General features: G+C 46.4%; 4 protein-coding genes across 5 annotated transcripts in view; 3 read left to right on the top strand and 1 right to left on the bottom strand.

Moving 5' to 3' along the window:
* LOC139747171 (uncharacterized) overlaps positions 1-11237 on the bottom strand; it is a 79594-nt gene extending 68357 nt beyond the window's left edge. Inside the window, exon 1 of one of the 2 annotated variants that reach the window (XR_011712330.1) lies at positions 10823-11237. The gene's annotated coding sequence lies outside the window, so the exon portion shown is untranslated. The remainder of the gene's footprint in view (positions 1-10822) is intronic. The other variant, XM_071659137.1, reaches the window with a different exon arrangement.
* On the top strand, positions 2187-7187 carry LOC139747061 (uncharacterized). The gene is made up of 3 exons (XM_071658847.1): positions 2187-2307; positions 3425-3671; positions 4886-7187. Exons 1-3 carry the CDS (start codon positions 2295-2297, stop codon positions 4968-4970), a joined length of 345 nt encoding a protein of 114 aa, XP_071514948.1. The 5' UTR covers positions 2187-2294; the 3' UTR covers positions 4971-7187.
* Positions 11238-14487: 3250 nt separating the features above from the next.
* On the top strand, positions 14488-18372 carry LOC139747101 (uncharacterized). Its single transcript, XM_071658919.1, has 3 exons — positions 14488-14818; positions 15916-16252; positions 17670-18372. Exons 1-3 carry the CDS (start codon positions 14806-14808, stop codon positions 17749-17751), a joined length of 432 nt encoding a protein of 143 aa, XP_071515020.1. The 5' UTR covers positions 14488-14805; the 3' UTR covers positions 17752-18372.
* Positions 18373-20102: 1730 nt separating this feature from the next.
* Positions 20103-23835, top strand: LOC139747128 (uncharacterized). The gene is made up of 3 exons (XM_071659044.1): positions 20103-20130; positions 21894-22134; positions 23446-23835. The coding sequence occupies exons 1-3, from the start codon at positions 20103-20105 to the stop codon at positions 23528-23530; spliced, it is 354 nt and encodes a 117-aa protein (XP_071515145.1). The 3' UTR covers positions 23531-23835.
* Positions 23836-26400: the final 2565 nt, after the last annotated feature.

Here is a 26400-nt window from a genome sequence, read left to right as displayed (position 1 = left end):
AGAGGGAAAAATAATAGATATCGTATGCAAGACTATTGATCTTTATCAACCATTTTCTTTCCAGTGTTCAATTTCCATCAATTCCATTCAATTTCACTTCCATCTTCCGTCACATTTTTTGGCTCTTCCGTTTCTCACTGACTTATACATCCTCTCCCTCCTCATCCTCTTCCTCCTCCTCTCCCTCCTCCTCCTCTCCCTCCTCCTCCTCTTCTTCTTCCTCTTCTTCTTCTTCTTCTTCTTCTTCTTCTTCTTCTTCTTCGTCACTCTCACATCCTTAGGTACACGCGTCCGCCTATCTGCCTCCATAACTACCCCCCTTCTCTCTCTCTCTCTCTCTCTCTCTCTCTCTCTCTCTCTCTCTCTCTCTCACTGGGCAGCCTGGACCGTCATCAGAGGCAGAATGATACTGATACCACACTTTCCACTTTCCCTCCTCCTCCTCCTCCTACGTATGCCAGCCGTCTATTCCCCCGAGGCGAGAGAGGTGTGCCAGACACCACTTTTTTTAATCTTAAGTATTACCTCGGCGCACTGCGGCCGCTGTGATAGCTGCCCACCACACAGGTGGCCATTACCTTAAAGACGCTCTGCATGCGCCGACGATGTTTTCCCTCCGTCAGGGAGAAAATCCTCCGTCACGCAGCACTTGTCTTAAATAGAGAGGATCCTACGTCCCTAAAAGGACGCCCCACGTAACTTTAGGATCTTCTCTTGTCCTATGTAAACTCTCTGTCATTTGAATCGGTAATCTCACGCTTTGTCTTTTTTCTCTCTTTTCTTTTTTGCTCTCTTTTTTGGGAGTGTCGATTGTACCCTCATGGTTACGTAAAAAGTTTATTGTATTTATCTTTGGAAAATCCATTGCCATAGGCAACGTTGCGTTCAACCTCTTTATCTAAGGTAATGAAACTTCGTAAGAATGATCACAGCCTGAGAAAGGTCTCCACCAATCAGTGAAAAGATCGGGATTCCTATGGGAAGAAACGCAGCCAATCAGGACGCTGGGAACAACCGGGGAAGGAAGTTAAGGGCTTAAAGCTTGGTGCATTAAAATTCAGGTCATGTCTCACAGCTCAGCGCCTCTGTACATGGGAGACATTCCACCCACACATTAATAAACGTAATATTGTAAACGTTTAATTCAGATGTTTCAGATGCACGTAAAAATATATATATATATATATATATATATATATATATATATATATATATATATATATATATATATAGATAGATAGATAGATAGATAGATAGATAGATAGATACGATAAGTTCCTAAGTGCACTTTCGTGTAATAATCACATCACCGGGGGAGACACAAGAGAGAAATATAACAGTCAGTTGATATACAACGAATAGACGAAGTTTGGACGCCATTTGATATATATATATATATATATATATATATATATATATATATATATATATATATATATATATATATATATATATATATATTCGTATATGTACACGTGTGGATGCTACGTCAGGGTTATCTAAAGCACACATGCTAAGCCAACCACGTACTGGTTACTGACGCTGACATGAGAGGATGTTACGGTAGACTCTCACCTGCAGGCTCTCACAGGGAGGCTCTCACATGCAGACTCTCACAATGAGGCTCTCGCAGGTAGACTCTCAAAAGTAGGCTCTCACAGGCAAGCTCTAACACATAGGTTTTCACATGCTAACTCTCACAGATAAACTCTCAGGCTCTCACAGGCTGACTCTCACAAGGAGGCACCGACAGGCAGACTCTCACAAGGAGGCTCTCACAGGCTGACTCTCACAAGGAGGCACTGACAGGCAGACTCTCACTGGCAGGCTCTCACAGGCAAGCTCATACCGGCAGTCACTCACGCCAGTGCTTGGAGTGTGGCCCTGAACACACCACTATCACTACAGAAGATAACGAAGATAAGAAAATAAAATCTTTCATGCCACGAATGGAAGCAGGAGGCGAGAGGAGACGGGGGGGATGGAAGAAACAACCAACCCTTTGGACACCCTGTGGTCGAAAAGCTCCATGGAAATGCTGGTTAACATAAACCCCCACTGCACTCGGGGGGCGCCGCCCCTTGCAGCTGTCACGACACAGATGTGTGAGGGAGTGAGGGAGGCGCTCTCCCTAATCGCAAGGCACATGTATGGCTCTGAGGCTCTATATAAACACAGGAACCGACCACGGAATCACCAGTTGGTGTGGAACAGCAGCTCCTCCGAGACGTGCGCGGTAGCCAGCGCGCCTCCGCTCTCCAAGACCAGCCACACGACGCCACAACCACCTCACCATGTCTCTGAAGGGTAGGACTGTGAGGCCCTGTGCCTTGTGGCTGGTATACACAGTGTGGGTCGGTAGTGACAGAGGGGGTGTCAAGCGCACGGCTGCTACAGGGAACCTGCCCGTCGGTGTGTAAGTAACTGGCGCTTGAGGAAGAACAAGATGGGCGGCGTTGCGTCCCCTGTAGACGCTGGCGTGGAAGAAGGTGCAGATGTGGTCTTCAGTCGCGTCATACCGTCTACTTCGTGACCGTGGAGAGGTGTATGTATATGATGGTCTGCCACGCTGTAGAACTGGGTGGGAATCCTTGACACGCCCCTGAGGTAAATCCTCAAATGTTGGGGTAATACTGGAGACGTTTTTCGATCCATGTGAAGGACGAGGCTACGTCACTAAACCTTCGCGGAGACTGAGCGACCCCTAGCTTCGACACGCATTTGTGCACTGAGTAGTAGATGGCCTTCCACCTCCACACATACACACACACCAACCGAAGCCAGGTACCCATTCATCGACCAGCTTCGAAGGGAGGATGAACACCTAGGTTGGGTGTGGGCCGACTATCATGCCCAAGATTCAAACACATGTAGGTCCAAGCTCAGGCGGGCTAGTGATGACTTATTGTCGGTAACGCTAACCACTATACCACGGTGTGTGTGTGTGTGTGTGTGTGTGCGTGTGTGTCACCTCAGACGTTTGCATTTTTATGACCGTGAAAAAGTTATCGTACGGCTGGGAGTTCAGTTCCTCGTCTGGCCGGCGACGGTACGTGCATGCTGCCAGCCGTCGCTGAAACTGTCGTACACTCCCGGAAGCAGGTCGTGAGGGAGTTTGACCACGGTGGTTCCGCCTCTTGGCGTTGTTCTCCATAATTTGTCTTTCGTTAACAGAGTAGAAGTCGAGATGTGTTGCTCTGTTGATGATAAATGAAGATAGGAACTTATAATCTACTGATAGATCTGTTGTTTCCTGGGTTCGAACCTTGCGTAGAGTAACGTCACCATCACCAAAGCATAGGTTAGATTTATTGACATTCATTAATCCTCAAAGTAAATAATTCATCCAACTTTCATCCCATATTTTCTTGGCACATGTGAATCGTGTCGTTAATTATTGTTGACGACTCACGTTGTGCTCCAGGAATGTTAACCGCTGTGGCTCTGTCTCTGGTGGCCCTCAGCCACGCCACCGCCACCACCCAGGCAGAGCAGAAGAGCCAGGGGAACGAGCGGCTCTTCCTCACCAGCACTGGCTCCAACCAGTCCGTCACCATCAGCAACGACACCATCATCCTCTTCAGCCTGGTCATCTTGGGCCTCATAGCGGCCGTCGTGGTCTTAGGCCTCCTGAACTCCAGGGACGACGCCACTGGCTACACATCGCCCACGTGAGTACACCACAACGCATGACCATCAGTCTCCCTCGTCCAGCCCCTCACCAGCGGACGACAAGGCGACCCATCGCCTCATAATTCTCTCGTCTTCGTGACTCAGTCTTGCCGCCCGGCGACGCGAGCGAGAGCCACCAGCCACCCCACACTCTTCGCTCTGGTTCCCCACCCCACCTCATGCATGTTTCTTGGGGTCTCAGTCCATCCAGCAGGTGGGTGATAGACGAACGCTCACCTCTTCCATCGCAACAGCCTTGATGATGGTGGTAAAACCTCCAATGTGGAGCAGTGTGTGGTGGGCGACTGAAGGACAGCATCGAGGCAATGCTTACTAAGCTGTAAATGTGTTATGGATAAATAGTCACGTTATCCATCCGCTTTTTTTATCTTATGATCTTCGCAGTGGTGCATGCAGCCTCTCACATCAAATTCAAAAGCACTTTTCTTTTCCTATATGCTCGTTTAACTGGCTTGACAATTCTGTCTTCTACACAAATTCTCATAGAACCATTTCCAGTGGAGCAATTTTCACTTCCTTGCTGAGACTAACACCTCTCTATGGGGTCAATTAAGCATCGCTCTCTTTCCTTTTTATCACAATTTCTTGATAAGATCTATTAACCTGGCTAATCGATACTGTAAATATTCTAATCATGTAAATAGTATATAACTATCATTTGTAAATATATAAACATTTCGTGTATATATATGTAAGATACTCCGGAAGTGTGTCGTATAAGACAGACTGACCCAGACGAAGGAGGTGGTGATGCAGAGTGTGTCACCAGGTGTTCCTTCGTCAGTAGGGTGTTCAACGCGAAGTGGGAAATAACGTCGAAAATAAGAATCAAAAAACTTCAGCAGAATTCAATGAGTCTCTCTCGTGTTCCATCTGTCCTGCTCAAAGCAATGACTCAGTCCCCAGGAGGGTTCTAACATCTCCTGGCCACAGGGCCTACTCAAGCCCCATCCTGGGGCTCCACTTGAGGAAGCCCTAAGACTAATTCTACTTCCAGTACCACCTCTTGAGATGCCTCTTGCCCTGGTCTCGCCGTACAGCCTCCTTCGGGAACAGTCAGTCAGTCAGTCTGTCTTTGTTACGACCACGAAGGATAGGCCCGATTCTTGGCTCCCTAGGGGGCCCTTGAGAATTCCCATATATAATCCTGTCGTTTCCATTAACCCTCCGTTCTCGGGAACGCCTCCTACAGGTCCTATGCTGCCGCCCCTACCTACGAGGAGAGCTCCTACGCCGTCCAAAGGACTCTGGAGGAGGCGGCCAAGAAGTTCCTGTAGAGAGTCAGTCGCGTGTTAGGTTCCAGTGTGACATACGGCTCCTCCTGTCAGTCCTTCCCAACCCGCCCCTCTTCGCCCCATTGCCTCTGACCCCCACGAACAAGTCTCAAGTTGTCTCAGTCATATTCTTTCTCATCTCCTTTAATGTCTCTATTATGTTTCTCTTTTCCCCCACCAAAGTTAAGCATCGTCAGCCTCGTGACCTGAAGGTCAAAGGCTTTCGAATGACCTGGGATGTGACTCATGACTGAAGGTCAAAGGCTTTCGAATGACCTGGGATGTGACTCATGACCTGAAGGTCAAAGGCTTTCGAATGACCTGGGATGTGACTCATGACTGAAGGTCAAAGGCTTTCCAAAGACCTGGGATGTGACTCATGATCTGAAGGTCAAAGGCTTTCGAATGACCTGGGATGTGACTCATGACTGAAGGTCAAAGGCTTTCCAGTGACTTGGGATGTGACTCATGACCTGGAGGTCAAAGGCTTTCGAATGACCTGGGATGTGACTCATGACCTGAAGGTCAAAGGCTTTCGAATGACCTGGGATGTGACTCATGACTGAAGTTCAAAGGCTTTCGAATTACCTGGGACGTGACTCATGACTGAAGGTCAGAGGCTTTCCAATGACCTGGGATGTGACTCATGACCTGAAGGTCCAAGGCTTTCCAATGACCTGGGATGTGACTCATGACTGAAGGTCAAAGGCTTTCCAATGACCTTGGATGAGACTCATGACCTGACATCAGAGGCTTTCCAGTGACCTAAGACATTACGTGACTCAAGTGACCCTGGACTTAACTTATGACCTTGACGTCAAAATCTTATCCTTCATGACACGGTGATGACACCACAACGCCACTGGACATGAATGAGGCTTCAGCCTTGACGCAAGTCTGGACGCACTGTGTGTGTGTGTGTGTGTGTGTGTGTGTGTGTGCGTAGCAACGTCGCACGACGCATTCCTTCCCTCCATGCGTACCACTTCCCTGGTTAACACCACTATGACGCACTTTTAAACAACACGCACTTTCGGTAACGCACACACACTTGTTTATGACACTAGTAATACATTATATATATATATATATATATATATATATATATATATATATATATATATATATATATATATATATATATATATATGACGCACTCTCCATGATCCACGTCATGAGGGGGTCATAGTAGGAGTGTATAGGGTCCGTACATGATCAAGAACACGTGAGGGAGACGTTCGTGTGCTCGAGACAAATTGATCAGTGATTTGGAAGCTGATGACCTTCCATGACCCCATCCTATCCACACGACAGCCAATTGGCCTAAAAAGCTAAGTTCATTAACCCGACAGACAGACACACACACAAGCCAAAGACACATTTCCTAAGGACGCGTCTCCTATTTCCCAGACCTTCGTCTATGACATGTCCCTCTGGGAGGACCTCAAGTCCTAGACACACACACACACACACACACACACACACACACACACACACACACACACACACTGACACACATATACGCTTCTAGGTGCGCTTGCCAGACGCACTTCCCACGAATCATCACCTGTAACGCCCTTCCCATGACGCATGTCTATCGCCCCTCTCCCCCCCACTAGGTGACGTCTTCTCCCGCGTCACATCCAATCCCCAGTCCTCCCACGTAACCTGGGACCGCCAGTCAGGTCCATCCCATCTTTTCCAAGCGCCGTCCCCTTCAGCCCCTTACCTCCTGGGGGCCATGGCCTAGTTAGAGTGAGCCAGACCATTTTTCTCAGTGCCATATGGCCCTCAATGGCCCCCCATCCCCTAACCTTGCCCCAGAGCTTCTCATTCGCGGCCCTCAGTCAAAAAAAAGTATGGTCTCCATAGTGTGTTGTGGGTCCCACCACTGCTGCCAGACCTCAGCGGTGATGTGGATCCAAACGAAAAAAAAAATCCAAAGAAAAAGGGAAAAAAAAATGAGGAGCAGAACTATAAATCCATTAATCCAAGAGATTAATCAACTGAGCTGACAGATGATATTCCCAAGTCTCTGGAAGGGGGATCTACAAATGAGGCTCTCTCTCTCTCTCTCTCTCTCTCTCTCTCTCTCTCTCTCTCTCTCTCTCTCTCTCTCTCTCTCTCGCTCTCTAACCTTGTTGATAATTGTCGATGTTATTTATTGATATTGCTAATTTATTGTTGTGCATGGCCCTGTAAATAAATCGTTGAACCCGACCGATGTATTTCATTGAATCCATCCTCATAGATGAATCTCTCCATGACCGCTCCCTCCCTGGGATCAAGAGAATAGATTCTGATATGACAATAGATGCAAAGTATACCACGTAAGGTGAGGGATGTGGCACCACGTACTGTGAGGGATGTGGCCGGTTGATTATATTACGAAATCTGAAAGGATGGGTCAAGATCAGAGAACACACGACTGCCTCTCAAAGACAACCTTTTTCAGTCTGAATTTCATACTCCAATTTTCAGCCCAAAGGGGTTTTAAATTGGCCAGAAAATACAAAAGACAAATGACCCTCAGTAACACTCCAGTGATGAAGGATTGGATATCATATAATTCAGGGAAGCTCAGTAGATCCTTTAAACTCTGAACAAAGAGGAGATTCGCGAAGGTGTGGCGTGTTGTGAGGATGGGAAGCCACTGTGCTGGGTCAGTCTGAGTTCTGGTGAAAGACATGGGAAGTCTGGCAAGGAACGGATGAAATCGATCGTGATAACAAGCCATTGGTCTGGTGTGAGTTGAGGCTGGACGAGAGCGGCGAGTCAAGGGTGGGGGAAGGGAGGCGACATGACATGACTTAGGTGGTGAGGGAAGCAGTCATACGAGTGGAGTATGATAACCAGGATGTGTGGAAGAGGTGATGGTGAGTGAGACGAGGAAAGAAAACGAAGACAGAACACCTGTTGACTGGATGTGGAAACTACTGGCAGCAGAGTAGACAATGAGGTTGTACCACATAGTTTTGGAAGGATACAACGACTGTTTCTGTGTCTTTTACGCAGGTGAAAATGATGGCAGATGGTCCAAGAGAGGGGGATAATGATTCCCCTTAGCACTGTTGGTAAAGCGTGTAGTAGGACTGAAACCTGTCACGATCAAATGAGGTTTTAAATTTACACTCGGAGGCCGTCAGAAAATTATGAGACGTAGAATGCAGCGTTCAGGGAAGGAAAGAGATGTGATAGGATGAACAGAAACGGACCAATAGTGACTTTGGCATCATGTGGTGTTAATGGCATAGCGATGACTGCAGTCATGGGTAAGTGTGTGTGTGTGTGTGTGTGTGTGTGTGTGTGTGTGTGTGTGTGTGTGCTCATGGATGTGCTGACTGATTGAAAACGGTTAATGGAACGCCTCTGGTATACTTCCTGCCCTCACCATATCATTCTTTCTTCTAATGTTTTCGTGGACGATAAGATACGTGCTCACGTTAGCCATACCATGGAAGATTGGGGGCCGAAGGTCCTGGGTGCACTGAGAAAGAGAGGTCACTGCCTGTGACGGGAGGATAAAGTAGTATATGTCTGAAGGTATAGGGGTCCCGACGGGTGTTGTGCGGATGCGAGGCGTGGCCTCGACATCGAAAAGTACGGGAAAAAGGGAGATGGACGGTTTTGGAGATGAAATGATTAAGGTCACGTGAGGTGCGATTATCAACTGATGATTACGTAAGATGGATGTTTTCAAAAGCTGACGCTGACATCAGAGGAACACGAAACGAAGTCGAATTACAGGAACGGCGAGTACAGTGAGGTTCATCTGGAAACTGTTGTAAAAACCTTATACTTGAGAGAGCGAACCTCTGTAATATCGGTTAGCGTTCCTGACTATGACACATTCACGCGGCTGCTCTGGGTCGAGCGTATAGGTTCGAATCCTGGTTACGGCAGTCGGTCCACAGCCAACCCAACTGTCCATCCACCCATAGGGATTGGTCGATAAAATGGATACCTGGCTCAGGCTAGGATATATATATCTTTCTTTCAAACTATTCGCCATTTCCCGCATTAGCAAGGTAGCGTTAAGAACAGAGGACTGGGCCTCCGAGGGAATATCCTCACCTGGCTCCCTTCTCTGTTCCTTCTCTTGGAAAGTTAAAAAAAAAAAAAAAAAAAAAAGAGGGGAGGATTTCCAGCCCCCCGCTCCCTCCCCTTTTAGTCGCCTTCTACGACACGCAGGGAATACGTGGGAAGTATTCTTTCTCCCCTATCCCCAGGGATATATATATATATATATATATATATATATATATATATACGAGCGTTGATGCCTGTAGACAAAAGTTAAAGCTGTTCTAAGACACGACTGATGCGAACGAAAAATATGAGCTGAAAATCGTATGGAAGAATCTCCTCAAGATAGAGTGGAGGACCATGAAGGAGGCACACGGGCCTACGTCGGAATGATGCGGACCCAGGACACAGCTGGGGAGCTTCGGTAAGTGATCAGGTGAGGGCTTGGGGTACTGCAGACTATATGGAAGTACATGGGAAGGACAGATGACTGAAGACCTGATGGTCCATGACGAGGTTATCTACTGGAGGACAGTACATGGGAAGAACAGTGATTGAAGACCCGATGGTCCATGATGAGGTTATCTACTGGAGGACAGTACATGGGAAGAACAGTGATTGAAGACCTGATGGTCCATGATGAGGTTATCTACTGGAGGACAGTACATGGGAAGGACAGATGATTGAAGACATTATGGTCCATGATGAGGTTATCTACTGGAGGACAGTACATGGGAAGAACAGTGATTGAAGACCTGATGGTCCATGATGAGGTTATCTACTGGAGGACAGTACATGGGAAGGACAGATGATTGAAGACATTATGGTCCATGATGAGGTTATCTACTGGAGGACAGTACATGGGAAGAACAGTGATTGAAGACCTGATGGTCCATGATGAGGTTATCTACTGGAGGACAGTACATGGGAAGGACAGTGATTGAAGACCTGATGGTCCATGATGAGGTTATCTACTGGAGGACAGTACATGGGAAGAACAGTGATTGAAGACCTGATGGTCCATGACGAGGTTATCTGCTAGAGGACAGTGCATGGGAAGGACAGTGATTGAAGACCTGATAGTCCATGACGAGGTTATCTGCTAGAGGAGAGTGCATGGGAAGGACAGATGACTGAAGACCTGATGGTCCATGACGAGGTTATCTGCTAGAGGACAGTACATGGGAAGGACAGATGACTGAAGACCTGATGGTCTATGACGAGGTTATCTACTGGAGGACAGTACATGGGAAGGAAAGATGATTGAAGACCTGATGGTCCATGCCGAGGTTATCTGCTGGAGGACAGTACATGGGAAGGACAGATGACTGAAGACCTGATGGTCCATGACGAGGTTATCTACTGGAGGACAGTACATGGAATGAACAGACAACAGATGACCTGATGGTCCATGACGAGGTTATCTGCTAGAGGACAGTGCACGGGAAGAACAGTGATTGAAGACCTGATGGTCTATGACGAGGTCATCTGCTGGAGGACAGAACATGGACTGAACAGACAACAGATGACCTGATGGTCTATGCCGAGGTTATCTTGCTACACGACACCAAATACCGTCAAAGAAAACGTAGAAATGCTCGGGATATGTCTAGTGTGTAGGGTTGGGATGTCGACACCACACACTCCGTTCCCTTCGTCGCAGTGGACATGTATGATGAACCAACTGAAAGACTGTGTGTGCACGTAACCCACCAGCGGTACAGAGGAACGGAAGAAAAATAAAAGTAGACGTAGATGAATACATTGACAGATAGACCGACAGATTGATATAGGAAAGTCCTATCTACGAAATACCAATAAACACTTACTTCATATATGAAGACTGCGTACACACACACACACACCGCTGGCTGCTTCCTGGAGGTCCCACAGTGTGTGTGTGTGTGTGTGTGTGTGTGTGTGTCCCATATTCTGGATGACAGATGCAGGGGGGGAAGGGGTTGCTGTGGTTTGGGCGTCCGTGGAGACATTGCAACCACAAGCTGGCAGCTGTGTTGGTGACCTTCTCATTCGAACTGAACTCGTCCGCCGTGGGCGGCCATACTGCTCGTGGCCACACTAGTTGTGATCAGTGCTCGTGGCCACACTGGTTGTGATCACTGCTCGTGGCCACACTGTGATCACTGCTCGTGGCCACACTGGTTGTGATCACTCTGCTCGTGGCCACATTGGTTGTAATTGCTCGTGGCCACATTGGTTGTAATTGCTTGTGGCCACACTGGTTGTGATCACTGCTGGTGGCCACACTGGTTGTGATCACTCTGTTTGTGGCTACAGTGATTGTAGTAACACTGGAATAACACTGTTTATGGTCACATTGTGTAGTAACGCTGCTGTTACACTTTGTGGTCACATCGTTTGTGGTCACAAGGTCTGTTGTCACACTGCCTATGGTCACAATGTCTATGGTCACACTGTTCGTAGTAACACAACGATCATAGCAATATCAGGTCACAAGTCACACTGTGGTAACACCATCTGTCGTCACACTCCCGTTACAACGTATCTGTGGTCGGAGTATCTTTGGTCACACCGTCTGGTCACACTCTGTACCCTTACAGCGTCTTTGGTCACACAGTCTGGTCACACCCTACGCCCATACAGCGTCTATGGTCACACCCTCTGGTCACACCCTATACCCTTACAGCGTCTATGCTCACACCGTCTGGTCACACTCTATACCCATACAGCGTCTGTGGTCACACCCTCTGGTCACACTCTATACCCATACAGCGTCTTTGGTCACACCGTCTGGTCACACTCTATACCCATACAGCGTCTATGGTCACACCCTCTGGTCACACTCTATACCCATACAGCGTCTTTGGTCACACCGTCTGGTCACACTCTGTACCCTTACAGCGTCTATGGTCACACAGTCTGGTCACACCCTACGCCCATACAGCGTCTATGGTCACACTGTCTGGTCACACCCTATACCCTTACAGCGTCTATGGTCACACAGTCTGGTCACACCCTATACCCATACAGCGTCTGTGGTCACACCGTCTGGTCACACCCTATACCCATACAGCCTTTATGGTCACACCTTCTGGTCACACCCTATACCCTTACAGCGTCTATGGTCACACCCTCTGGTCACACCCTATACCCTTACAGCGTCTATGGTCACACAGTCTGGTCACACCCTATACCCATACAGCGTCTGTGGTCACACCGTCTGGTCACACTCTATACCCATACAGCGTCTTTGGTCACACCCTCTGGTCACACTCTATACCCATACAGCGTCTATGGTCACACCGTCTGGTCACACCCTATACCCATACAGCGTCTTTGGTCACACCGTCTGGTGACACATTATACCCTTACAGCGTCTTTGGTCACACCCTACACCCTTACAGCGTCTTTGGTCACACCCTCTGGTCACACCCTACACCCTTACAGCGTCTTTGGTCACACCCTCTGGTCACACCCTACACCCTTACAGCGTCTTTGGTCACACCCTCTGGTCACACCCTACACCCTTACAGCGTCTGTGGTCACACCGTCTGGTCACACCCTATACCCATACAGCCTCTGTAGTCACACCCTCTGGTCACATCCTATACCCATACAGCCTTTGTGGTCACACCGTCTGGTCACAACCAACACCCTTACAGCGTCTGTGGTCACACCGTCTGGTCACAACCAACACCATTACAGCGTCTGTGGTCACACCCTCTGGTCACACCCTACACCCTTACAACGTCTGTGGTCACACCGTCTGGTCACAACCAACACCCTTACAGCGTCTGTGGTCACACCGTCTGGTCACAACCAACACCCTTACAGCGTCTGTGGTCACACCGTCTGGTCACACCCTACACCCTTACAACGTCTGTGGTCACACCGTCTGGTCACAACCAACACCCTTACAGCGTCTATGGTCACACCATCTGGTCACACCCTACACCCTTACAGCGTCTGTGGTCACACCCTCTGGTCACAACCAACACCCTTACAGCGTCTTTGGTCACACCTTCTGGTCACAACCAACACCCTTACAGCGTCTATGGTCACACTGTCTGGTCACACATTATACCCTTACAGCGTCTGTGGTCACACCGTCTGGTCACACTCTATACCCATACAGCGTCTGTGGTCACACCCTCTGGTCACACCCTATACCCTTACAGCGTCTTTGGTCACACCCTCTGATCACACCCTATACCCATACAGCGTCTGTGGTCACACCGTCTGGTCACACTCTATACCCATACAGCGTCTGTGGTCACACCCTCTGGTCACACCCTATACCCATACAGCGTCTTTGGTCACACCGTCTGGTCACTCTATACCCATACAGCGTCTGTGGTCACACTCTCTGGTCACACCCTATACCCATACAGCGTCTTTGGTCACACCGTCTGGTCACTCTATACCCATACAGCCTCTGTGGTCACACCGTCTGGTCACACCCTCTGGTCACACCCTATACCCTTACAGCGTCTATGGTCACACCCTCTGGTCACACCCTATACCCATACAGCCTCTGTAGTCACACCGTCTGGTCACACTCTATACCCATACAGCCTCTGTGGTCACACCCTCTGGTCACACCCTATACCCATACAGCCTCTGTGGTCACACCCTACACCCATACAGCCTCTATGGTCACACCCGTATACCCGTACACCGTCTGGTCACACCCTTGCAGGGGTCATGTTGCATTAGCCCACCACCCCTCACCTCACAGTGTATGTAGCAACACTGGCCTCTCCTCCACTCATGTCCCGCTGGTTGCACCCTACACACCTTCAAACAACCAGGCAATTGCACCCGTGCAGTTAGCAGCCGTCCACTGACCAATCAACGCTCTCAGAGCCAAACTATATATATATACGTAGACGTTTTCTGATACTTTCTTCCATTTTCTATTCCTTCAAGTGAGGGTAATTGTGTAATTGGATTCATCTATATCAAAGGGAATCTATAGGTATTCTTATGTTTTCATAGTTTTTCATGATTATTCTTTTGGTAGTCTTCGCTATGGCGTCAAACATTTCCAGCTTCGTTCACCAGATTTCAAAGCTTTTCGTAATAATCTTTTCGGTCATCAAAACAGCTTTTCATGGAGATTATTACCCATTTTCTTCAGCTATTTTCTAATTTCTTTCGTCTGATCCAATCCTGACATGTCAAGCTGGTGAACAATGTCTTGTCGTCATCGAGCAATGCCTAGCTGTATTCGATTTACCTTTTCGTTAGTTCGAAACTGATGATCGAACTTGAAGTTCCGAAGCGGTTTCGAAGTTCAGTGATTCGACTCATCCTTGTGGGGTGTGGATGATGGTCGGCTGAGTGAGGAGGGAGGTGTTCAGCGTCTTCGAGTGTGAGTGTGTGTGTATGTGTTGTACGCTCTCCTCTCTCTCTCTCTCTCTCTCTCTCTCTCTCTCTCTCTCTCTCTCTCTCTCTCTCTCTCTCTCTCTCACACACAACCCAGTCTGGGTACACGATGAACCTCTGGTGGTGGTGGTGTGTGTGTGTGTGTGTGTGTGTGTAGCCACAACAGACGTACACCATCCATTACTCCCAGTCACAGCCAGGCGACGAGATGGGCGGCCGTACCCTACACGACCATCTGGACTGGTGGATGCTGCGTGCAGTGATCGTCAGCCCTGGCCAAGTCACTGGTTTAGCATATAAATAATGCAGTGTGTCGAGGAGGAGGAGGAGGAGGAGGAGGACCCCCTCTCTCAGTGTCTCGGAGACAGCCAGTTGGGTCGCACTTACCTCGCCACGCTCCGAGCTCAGCCACCTCCTCCTCCACACACACACACACACCAAGATGGTCTTGAAGGGTAGGTTAGGTTCTTGATCTAGTTCGTGTGGCTTAATGTGGTTTCTGCAGTGATCGGACAGCCTTGATGGTGACGTGCATGTCAGAAGATATTAGAGTCCTTGTGTCTCACAAAGCAATGCATTCGAGAGAACATAGATTAAAAGATATGTCGTTTTGGCTTATATATATATATATATATATATATATATATATATATATATATATATATATATATATATATATATATATATATATATATATATATACATATACATACAAGGCAAAACGACATTATATATCAACTGACTGTTACATTTCTCTCTTGTGTCTCCTCTGATGATGTGATTATTACACGAAAGTGCACTTGGGAACTTATCGTGTTTCATTTCCCCCGTGGACTTATAGAAAATAATCACGCGCAAAATTGTGATCCTTTCCAATATATATATATATATATATATATATATATATATATATATATATATATATATATATATATATATATATATATATATTGGTTTCATTATTTTTCTTCTATTCTCTCTTGAGTATTTGGTCTATCGTCCAACCCTCTGCACTGAAGAGATCAGGATACCTAGGCAGAAGGGGTACTATGGCGAGGGGTACATAAACCCCGAGTGTGAGGCGTGTCTAGGTATCTGGTCGCACTCGCAGACACCAGTCAGGTCCCGGAGTTGGGGAAGCCCTGGTGGGGAGGACAGGGTGGTCAGGCCCTGGTGGGGAGGACAGGGTGGTGAGGCCCTGGTGAGGAGGACAGGGTGGTCAGGCCCTGGTGAGGAGGACAGGGTAGTCAGGCTCTGGTGGAGAGGACAGGGTGGTCAGGCCCTAATGAGGCAGGGCCCCCCCCTTCCTCATATACACATAATATCGTCTCACAAAATCTCATCCGAACAGAACAATATGATGATCACACACAACATATTTGGCCTCTTCTTTTTTGAGAGGGAGGCGGAGGGATGTATAGATATTCCGGAGGTTCAGTAGATTTAGTAAATCTTTGATGTGATTCGTGTCTCGGAATCTTACTTTTCGTGTATCAGAATCGAACTGACTAACTGTACTTCAAAGTCCTCCTGGACCTTCCTCCCTTCGCAGGGCTCTTGGCTTCTGTGGTGGCGCTTCTGTGCGTCGTCGCCCTCGCCAGCTATGCTGCTGCGGAGGCCAGGCATCACCGGCAACTCCTGCAGGAGGCAGAGACGAAGAAAGAAGAGGAGGAGGAGAAAGAGGAGGAAGAGGAGGGCGCACTTTCGCGTCTGTTCTTCACAGACATGAACAACCAGACGGAGGTGGAGGGCGCTGTGGGCATCCTGCTGGTCGGCCTCCTTCTGTTCTTCAGCCTGATGGCCATCGTGGGCGCCGCTCTGGCTGGACGTAGGAGGGAGTCCTTCGGCGGGTACGCTGCAGCGTCGGCGGCAGCATCATTTCCCCCACTGTGAGTATACCGAGAGCCTCCTGCCGCAGACTGAGAGTTCACTTTCTTCTTCAGGAGCGTGAGGACGCACGATGCATGCCTTCACAACGGCACGTCCTGTGCGTCACTGTGGCGTTGCGTGACAGCCAGCACGGACGGCGTCTCATGATCTGCACCACAGAGGATCCTCCACTCCTCCACTCTTCCACTCACTTTACCCACTCACGACAGGCGAAGCCACCTGAACCCACTTCAACCCAGGCTGACCCGTCTTACCCACAATCTAACCCACCTAACTCACTCTACCGCACTTAACGTAGTCTAACCCACCTAATTCACTCTACCGCACTTAACGTAGTCTAGCCCACCTAACCCACTTGAACCCACTTAATCCGACCGTACACGATGTCATTTTCTTTTCAGAAATAAATACCAAATTATATCTAAGGTTGCTGACGTCAGTAAGTAACATAAGTAGTTCTGATTATTCTGTATATATATATATATATATATATATATATATATATATATATATATTTTTTTTTTTTTTTTTTTTTTTTTTTTTTTTTTTCCAAAAGAAGGAACAGAGAAGAGGTCCAGGTGAGGATATTCCCTCAAGGGCCCAGTCCTCTGTTCTTAACGCTACCTCGCTATCGCGGGAAATAGCGAATAGTATGAAAAAAAAAAAAAAAAAAAAAAAAATATATATATATATATATATATATATATATATATATATATATATATATATGTATATACCTTAAAAAAAAAAGAGTGATTAGCTTTCTCTATGAGCCACCACACTGCAGCCTGTATGAGCTGAACACATGACTAAAGTTACTCTCAATGATCACTCACACAGTTGACGCTGGGCGTTGAAAGAAGTCACTAGTAGATGGACCATAAAATCCTTCTCTCAGTACATATTCTTTGACCAAAATTAGCCAATGGGCTCCATGCATGCTTCGTTGTATTTGACCTCGTGAGTCAAGTGATTGAGGAGAGAGATATATATATATATATATATAACAGTTTGTATAAGGAATTTAATGAACTAGTTCGACAGTGTAACACAGGCACTGCCAGAGGTTTGTAACACTGCAGACACTGTCTGTAGTGGCACTGTTGGATCCACAGACACTGTCTGACCCTAGCGGCACTGTTAGACCCACATAACACTGCACCAGGCTGGCTCACCCTGTGGGCTATAATTGATAAAGGAAATCATCATAAACCAATTTACCTCTGTATGTACATTATAGAGATAACCATTTATAGATTAAAAGTTTGCTGTACATACATGACAGTCTACCAACTCTCACGATCTACTATCTATTACGGTCTACTATCTATTACGGTCTTCCATATCTATTACGGTCCACCAGCTGCAAGGCCCCTCATTCCTCCTGTTTCTAACTCCCTTCCTTCACTCCGCCAGATCCTATGTCATCGCCAAGGCCTCAGAGAACTCCTATGGCGTCCTGCGGTCTCTTGAAGAAGGCGCCAAGAAGTTCCTGTAGAAGGGGATCTGCGTCGCAAAGCAAGAGAAAGGGCGTCGCTGGAGCGTCACACGCCTACAACACACAGCAACTCTGCAGGGGTCGTCAGCAATCAGAGCGTCACACATCTGCGTCACACAGCAACGCTTGAGGCGCCGTCAGTGGTCGGACCGTCACACACACACACACACAGTAACTCTTGAAGGGTCTCGTCAGCAGACGGAGCGTCACACACCTGCGTCACACAGCAACGCTTGAGGGTCTCGTCAGCAGACGGAGCGTCCGTCACACTTACGTCACGCCAAGGCTCGACATGTGCCACCAAGAGACTTCAGATTGGGCAGGGAAAGGGGGGGTTCATATGACCCGTTTGTGCCATCTCTCTCTCTCTCTCTCTCTCTCTCTCTCTCTCTCTCTCTCTCTCTCTCTCTCTCTCTCTCTCTCTCTCTCTCTCTCTCTCTCTCTCTGCTCACCGTTACACAAACCCTGACGTATCCACACTTACGACAAATCTACAAAGTTTCCCTTATAAACCTCTTTCGACCAGATGGTTTACCATAGCCTCCCCAGCATGGAGGAAAAGGGCAAAGAAAACGGAAGTTAATTCACTGTATAATTTTGTACCTATTACTTAACACTTAACTTGTATCGTGCTTATCAGTGTTGTAAATAAACTTACAAAATCGACTGAGTCACAAAGTTGTTAAGTGTGAAGGCCCCCCCACGTTCGAGACCCCGTTAGCCCACAGGAGAACCTGCTTTTCATCTTCCGTTTTCAAGAGACTCAATATATATATATATATATATATATATATATATATATATATATATATATATATATATATATATATATATATATATATATATATATATATATATATATATATATATATATATATATTATATATATATATATATATATATATATATATATATATATATATATATATATATATATATATATATATATATATATATATATATATATATATATATATATATATATCACCGGAACGTTTAGATGTCTTCTCCACCACAACATGTACAGTGTCCACTCACGCAAGTTGGAGGGAAAGTGGTCTATCATCATGAACTGAGAGTTCTAGACGAAGAAAATAAGGCTGGACCGAGATGAACAAGTTTGATGTATTAGAAATACTCTCGAGAACGAACTCAAGAAAGAAAATACAGATCAAAAGTCTATTGTAGAAAACGAGAAGCGGGATACCACCATCTCTTCGTTTGTATTCTTTTTAACAAAAGAAAAATTCGATGCTTTTTTGTCTTTTTTTTTTTACGGTTTGCAATATACGTGAGAAGATGATGTTTATAAGCCTCGGCCGATCGTCACACATTTACACTCAATTATACTTTCGGAGAATCGTAATACCAAGTGTTGGGACAGACATTAATGATCCTATGGTAAAAGACGAACGTCAGGGAAACATAAGACTTTCCCTTTGAACTTCAACACACGGTCTAGTCTAATACCTCGTCCGGCATGAAGTTATAAGGCTGGCCTGAGATCAACGGCGTAATGAAGTGTGATAAGTGGTTTAACCCCCACACACACACACACACACACGCAGAGCATAGGAAGCTGAAGAAGGTCCTACATCACTACGTGGGTATGAAGGGAGACACGCCTTCAAATGGATGTACGATTACCTGAAAGGGAACAAAGGACGCATCTCATACAAACCTCCTCCAAAGTGGTCGAGGTGACCAGCGGCGTACCGAAGGGTTTTCTGTCTTGGGACCCTTACTTATTTTACACTCTGATGGAACGACTTGTCAGGCGGTGTTTGCAGATGATGCAGAGGTCATGGTGGAAGGAAGGGGAGAATGGCACAAGCGGAGAAGGATGGCATAAGCTTACAACAGCACCTTGATACATGACTGTTGATGGCGTTCAAACCCGCGGAAATGTACGGCGTTGAGGATGGGCCACAGCGAAAGCATTCGTCGATACGATTATCATCCAGCAGGGAACAACCTGCAGTGATCGCTGAGGAAGGGAGACTTGGGAGTCGACATCGTCCCCAAACCTGTCGTCAGAGTCACGCCCAAAGAGAAATAGCTAAGGAGACCAAGTGTCTGCTGGCAAATATGAGAAATGCATAGAAGGTGATGGATAAGGAGATGTTCAACAGGTCTCTTCATACTCTACATAAGGCCACAACTAGAATTGATGCTTCTTTGGTCACCACAGCCAAAGAAGCATGAAGAGATGTTCGAGAAGGTCCAGAAGAAGGTGACTAAGAGAACTAAGGTACAGGGAAAGGCTTAGAGGCCTTTGATTTGTCCACCTTGGAAGAGAGGAAAGGTTTAAGGGTGACCTAATCACTTCCTTGAATGTCTAAAACCGAATCATGACGCAGACATTAAAAACAGGCCTTCGTGAGACGTTGAGATAGAACAGCTAGAAGACATAACATGAAATCAAACCACAAACTTGTACAACGAAAATATAGCAGTACTAATACAGTAGGAGAGCGATGGACGAATGGAATGATACGACCGAGACTATGATCAATGCAACCAATGTACATAGATTTAAACTGTATGATGACAGAGAATATTTAAGAGGTATGAGGGAGGGGGTGTGGATGTCCCTGTAGATGTATGAGACGAGACCTCTTGCACTACATAGCAGTAGCTGGATTCATACACCACCCAGTGAGGCAGCGGTTCCCTTCATGACCAAGCACTGCAGGCAGGAAAGTCGGGGGTGAGGAGGAGGAGGAGGAGGTGGTGGTGTATCCAGACACAGTCAGCTCATTAACTGTGACTATATATAGCACGACTAACCACTACGTATCACGTCTTTTCTCCTGACTCTGGTTTCTACTGTAGCAGGTGTCTATTTAGCGGGCCCCAGAGACCATCTGGGAACCGCCTGCAGGCGATGATGACACCTAGTGGGTAAAGTGGAGGAGGAGGGGAGGGATCTAGTGATGAGGTTATATATATATATATATAAAGTGTGTGTGGCGCGGCCAAGACGCTAGTGAGCAGTGCAAGGAACCTGGTCGTCACGACTTCTTCGCTCGCCACACTCCAGCCTCAACACGACACAACCAAGATGGCTCTCAGGGGTATGTCTCCCAGTCTCTGACTTACTACCTCAGCTCACAGTCTGTCTTCGTGTTCTGATTTCGTATTCTATTTTATCCAGACGCTCCTCTCTCTCTCTCGCCTCTCATCACTCTCGTACTCTCCCTTTTCCTCACACTGAGTGTGTTATCCCCCCCTTCCTTCATTCTCTATTTTCTATATCTTAGTAGCTTATGCTGACTGGGTATAGCCATAGCTTACACTACTGTCCTGGATGCTTCATGTCATGGGTACGACAAAATCTGCTTCCTAGAAGCTGAGGGTGTTGTATAGGTGTCGTAATTTATCTTCCTGTACGAAGTGGGAATACTGATACTATATATATGTATATATATATATATACATATATATATATATATATATATATATATATATATATATATATATATATATATATATATATATATATATATATATATATATATATATATATATATATATATATATATATATATATATATACACGAGTATGTGTGTGTGTGTGTGTGTGTGTGTGTCTCACGGCCCTTAGCTCCTGCACCCGCGGCCTGTGATTGGATGTTGTTTCCTATCATGTTCTCTGGGTCGGCCAACTCGGGTACTCCCTTCATCTGTCCTGGAGCAGCGCGCGGTTGTGATTCCTCCTCTCTCTCTCTCTCTCTCTCTCTCTCTCTCTCTCTCTCTCTCTCTCTCTCTCTCTCTCTCTGGAAGGCATCCTTAATCTTTTTTTTTTTTCCTTGCCCCTGCCAAGTCGCCATCGGCTCACCACATCCCACCGCCCAGAAAACTTTCGCACAGACCAAGTGATCCTACACGTAATCCACATCAAAGCCGATGCAAATTGGTCATCATTCTCCCTCCCTCGACGCCTCCTTCGCCCCTCTCCACGCCTGACGTCCCCTTGGCGTCGGGAATGCAAAAAAAAATAAAAAAATCCAGCGTCATTTACCTTCCTCCTTCTACAGCGTCTATGAACACAGGGTGCCACGACCTCAGCTCCCGTGTCTTTCAGGAAATCTAGCAGCGGTGTTGGCCCTTCTAGTGATGCTGTCCATGCCCGCCGTCAGCCACGCCGGAGAGGGAGGCGCCCAGGAGCCCCTGCTGGAGGGGGAGCAGAGCAGCGGAGGCGGAGGAGGAGGAGGCTCCTCGGCTGTACGTGACAGCGTCGACGAACCCCAACCAGTCGGTGGTGGTGGCCAACTCGGGCATGGTGCTGCTCGGGTTGCTCCTGCTGTGTTGCTTGGCCTTCCTCATCCCCGCCGCCTTCCAGGGGCGAGGGAGGGATACTCCCGGATACGTCGCTCCCTCGTGAGTATACAGGACTCGTGTCCCCCTCCCTCCAGATGTTGTGGCACTCGCCTTCCCAACCTTCGGGTTATCCCGCCTTCCACTGTGATGACTCGCCTTCCCTAACCACTGTGATAACTTGCCTTCCCAAACCACTGTGATAATTCGCCTTTCACTATGATAACTCGTGTTTTCGACCACTGTGATAACTCGCCTTTCCAAGCACTGTGATAACTTGCCTTCCCAAACCACTGTGATAACTCGCCTTTCACTATGATAACTCGTCTTTTCGACCACTGTGATAACTCGCCTTTCCAACCACTGTGATAACTTGCCTTCCCAAACCACTGTGATAACTCGCCTTTCACTATGATAACTCGTCTTTCCGACCACTGTGTTAACTCGCCTTTCCGACCACTGTGATAACTCACCTTCCACTGAGATAACTCGCCTTTCCCAACCATTGCGACACTCGCCTTCCCAACCACTGTGATAACTTGCCTTCCCAACCACTGTGATAACTTGCCTTCCCAACCACTGTGATAACACGCCTTCCCAACCACTGTGATAACTCGCCTTCCCAACCACTGTGATAAGACGCTTTCCCAACCACTTCTCAAACCCATCTTGCTCACTCCCTCAAGGTAGGAGTTCTCTTTGGAACTGAGGAGAAAAAAAGAAATACTCAAGTGTGGGATATTAGATCCCAAGTGTACCACTGGTGCTAATTTACCACCAGAGTTGAGGATAAGAGAGGAAGTATCGTAGCCACTTACGCTATGTTGAACCCCTTCCTTTGTGTTCTGCTGGTGAAGACGTGAGTGTCTATAACAAAGAACATGGCTTCTTTGTACAGGTCCTACGTAGAACACAAGACAGTCCATCTCAAACACTTAGGTGAAGATTTCTTTCTTAAATCTGTATGTGACTAGAGGGGTAGTCCTTTTTTTCCTTCCTTCCATCATCCTTCCTTCCTTCCTTCTTTCCCTCCTTCATATTTTGAGAAACTGGTCACTTGCGTTTTCTACTTCATGAACACAAGACAGTTCATCTCAAACACTTACGTGAATATTTCTTTCTTAAATCTGTATGTGACTGGAGGGGTAATTCTTTCTTCCTTCCTTCCTTGCTTCTTTCCTTCCTTCATATTTTGAGAAACTGGTCACTTGCGTTTTCTACCACATGACCAAACATCTTCGAATTCCTAACAGCTTCTCAAAGGCACTGTAACACAACGAGGATGCAATGAAATAGATTGAGAAATCTTCGACAGTGAATTACACTGCCATCTTGTAAATAGAACTGATGCTTCCCTTACTGTTGCTCCTACAGGTCTTACTCCAAAGGCCCCACCCAGGAGGGGAGCTCCTACGCCGTCCAGCGTTCCCTGGAGGAGGGCGCCAAGAAGTTCCAGTAAGGTAATCAGGGCATCTCCTGCAGCGTCGCACTTCAAGTAAACCTCAACAGGATGTAAATAGTTTATTTTTGTATGATAACTGAGACAGTAGAGTGCCCTCATTAAGGCCATTTTATCTATCTAATACCCTTAGCCCAATCAATCGACCAGTCTTTCGGAGTGGAGGAACAGGTGGGTTGACTGTGGACCAACTGATGCGAGCAAAGATTCGAACCTCAGCGGGCTTCGACCTCCGTTCAGTGCATTACAGTCAGCAACGCTAACCACTACACCACGGAGATCCCCAGTTACAACGTCAGGCGATCAGCATCATCCTTGTTCCCTGGCCTCTCGTGTGGGTGGGTGCGTGTGTGTGTGTGTGTGTGTGTGTGTGTGTGTGTGTGTGTGTGTGTTCCCCTTCTGCAGCGTCTCCTTCAGGATGGACACGAACGAATGATAATATTCGTCGCCTTTTTTGGGCCGCTAGATCGAACTGTCGCCCCACATGGTCCCCACACCACCAGCCTCTTGCAAGAATTAAAATGATATAGATGAATTACATAGATATTTCTTCAATCAATCTAGTCTCTCCATTTTCTAATCATCTTCACACACCAAGCTTACCGTGTATGGCCTTGCTGAGCAATCTAACTTATCATAGCCTTGCTCGGCATCCTGATTTAGCCTTGCTCAGCATCCTAACTTATCATAGCCTTGCTCAGCATCCTAGCTATCAAGTCTTGCTCAGCATCCTAACTTATCATAGCCTTGCTCACCATCCTAACTTATCATAGCCTTGTTCACCATCCAAACTTATCATAGCCTTGCTCAGCATCCTAACTTATCATAGCCTTGCTCAGCATCCTAACTTATCATAGCCTTGCTCACCATCCAAACTTATCATAGCCTTGCTTAGCTTCCTAGCTATCATAGCCTTGCTCAACAACCTAACTTATCATAGCCTTTGTTAACTACCCTGTTTTAACATAGCAAAACAGACTAGACACGACGATAACAAAACACGATCATGCTAATCATATTGACCTAACGTGCTATGTTAAAAACCCATACTATATAAATCATGTACAGATGTAAAGATTAGATATATGTATAAATTATATGTACTTATAAATATATATATATATATATATATATATATATATATATATATATATATATATATATATATATATATATATATATATATATATATATATATATATATATATATATATATATATATATATATATATATATATATATATATATATATATATATATATATATATATATATATATATATATATATATATATATATATATAGGGTTATTGATTGGATGATTTTGTATGTGAATAAAGATGTATGATCTGTTCAGGAATGTATTCCGTAGAGCTATTTATGTAATTTATATAATTTATATTATAGCCTTAGTGTCTCATGCCCTAAATAAATTGGTCCCTTCCTTCTTTGTGTCCTTAATCCATCATTTCTGTAATCTCACAAAACCTGGTCATAATTCACAAGAACTTCTCACACACTCACATACACACATACAAAGGCAAAGGTGTGTGTGTGTGTGTGTGTGTGTGTGTGTGTGTGTGTGTGTGTGTGTGTGTGCGTGTGTGTTTGTGTGTGTGTGTGGAGGGCGAGAACATTATCTCGGAAAGCAAAAATGGGTATTTGAAGAAATAGTGGTTCGCTCAAACCACCTCACACCATATATTGTCCTCAAACATTTCATTTCCAGCACATCCACCCTCCTCCGCACAACTCTATCTATAGCCCACTGCTCGCAGCCATATAACATTGTTGGAATCACTATTCCTTCAAACACCCATTTTTGCCCTCCGAGATAACGTTCTTGCCTTCTACACTTTCTTTATCGCTCCCAGAACCTTCGCCCCCTCCCCCACCCTGTGACTCATTTTCATTTCCATGGTTCCATTCTCTGGCAAGTCCACTCCCAGATATCTAAAACACTTCACTTCCTCCAATTTTTCTCCATTCAGACTTACCTCCCAATCAACTCGTCCCTCAACCCTACTGAACCTAATAACCTTGCTCTTATTCACATTTACTCTCAACTTTCTCGTTTCACATACTTTTCCAAACTCAGTCACCAACTTCTGCAGTTTCTCACTCGAATCAGCCACCAGCGCCGTATCATCAGCGAACAACAACTGACTCTCTTTCCGAGCCTTCTTATCCCCCAAGAGACTGTATACTCGCCCCTCTCTCCAAAATATATATGCAGGGACACTAAAGTGTAATTTCAAATAGAGAGAACTTGGAGTAAGCAGAATGCCTTAAGAACCTGCAACTGGACAAGGCATCAAATGGAATAATTGGGAATGCAGCGATTGCGAAGGTGAACGAGAGAGAGCTGAGGTCTTTGGAGCGTTCGGGATTGTGTGGAAGGAAAGGTAAAGTGTCCATGTGGGGTAAGATGGGTATGTTTTAAGATACAGTTACTCCGACGTTGTTTTCATGGATGTGAGGTTTTGGCCCTGAACACAGAAGATACGAAGAAGGTGGATGTGCCAGAAAGGAGTTGCCTAAGGGTGATATGTGAGGGTGAGGTGAGTTGACTGCGTCAGACTGAGGTGTGGGGGTAAGAGTAGCCTGATTCAAAGGGCCGACTAGGGTTCGATTCAATGGTTTGGCTTCACGGGGAGGATGAGTGAAGAGAGATTAGCGGAGAGGATCATTGTGTTGGGGGTGTGTCTACACATCTGACTGAGTTAGCCGCTGTATTCCTCCCCTCCTGTGATATATCCTACTGGTCTGGCTGATACATTACTCCACTCTCTTGTACTATACCTCCCGTGCAATACTCGCTCGGCTGGTAAACACAGTCATTTTCCACTTAATGGGAAAGAAGAAACATAA

Source organism: Panulirus ornatus, chromosome 67, assembly GCF_036320965.1.
Source record: "Panulirus ornatus isolate Po-2019 chromosome 67, ASM3632096v1, whole genome shotgun sequence".
NCBI lineage: Eukaryota > Metazoa > Arthropoda > Malacostraca > Decapoda > Palinuridae > Panulirus > Panulirus ornatus.
Note: the sequence above shows the minus strand (reverse complement) of the source record. Positions and strands in the feature narration are given on the sequence as shown.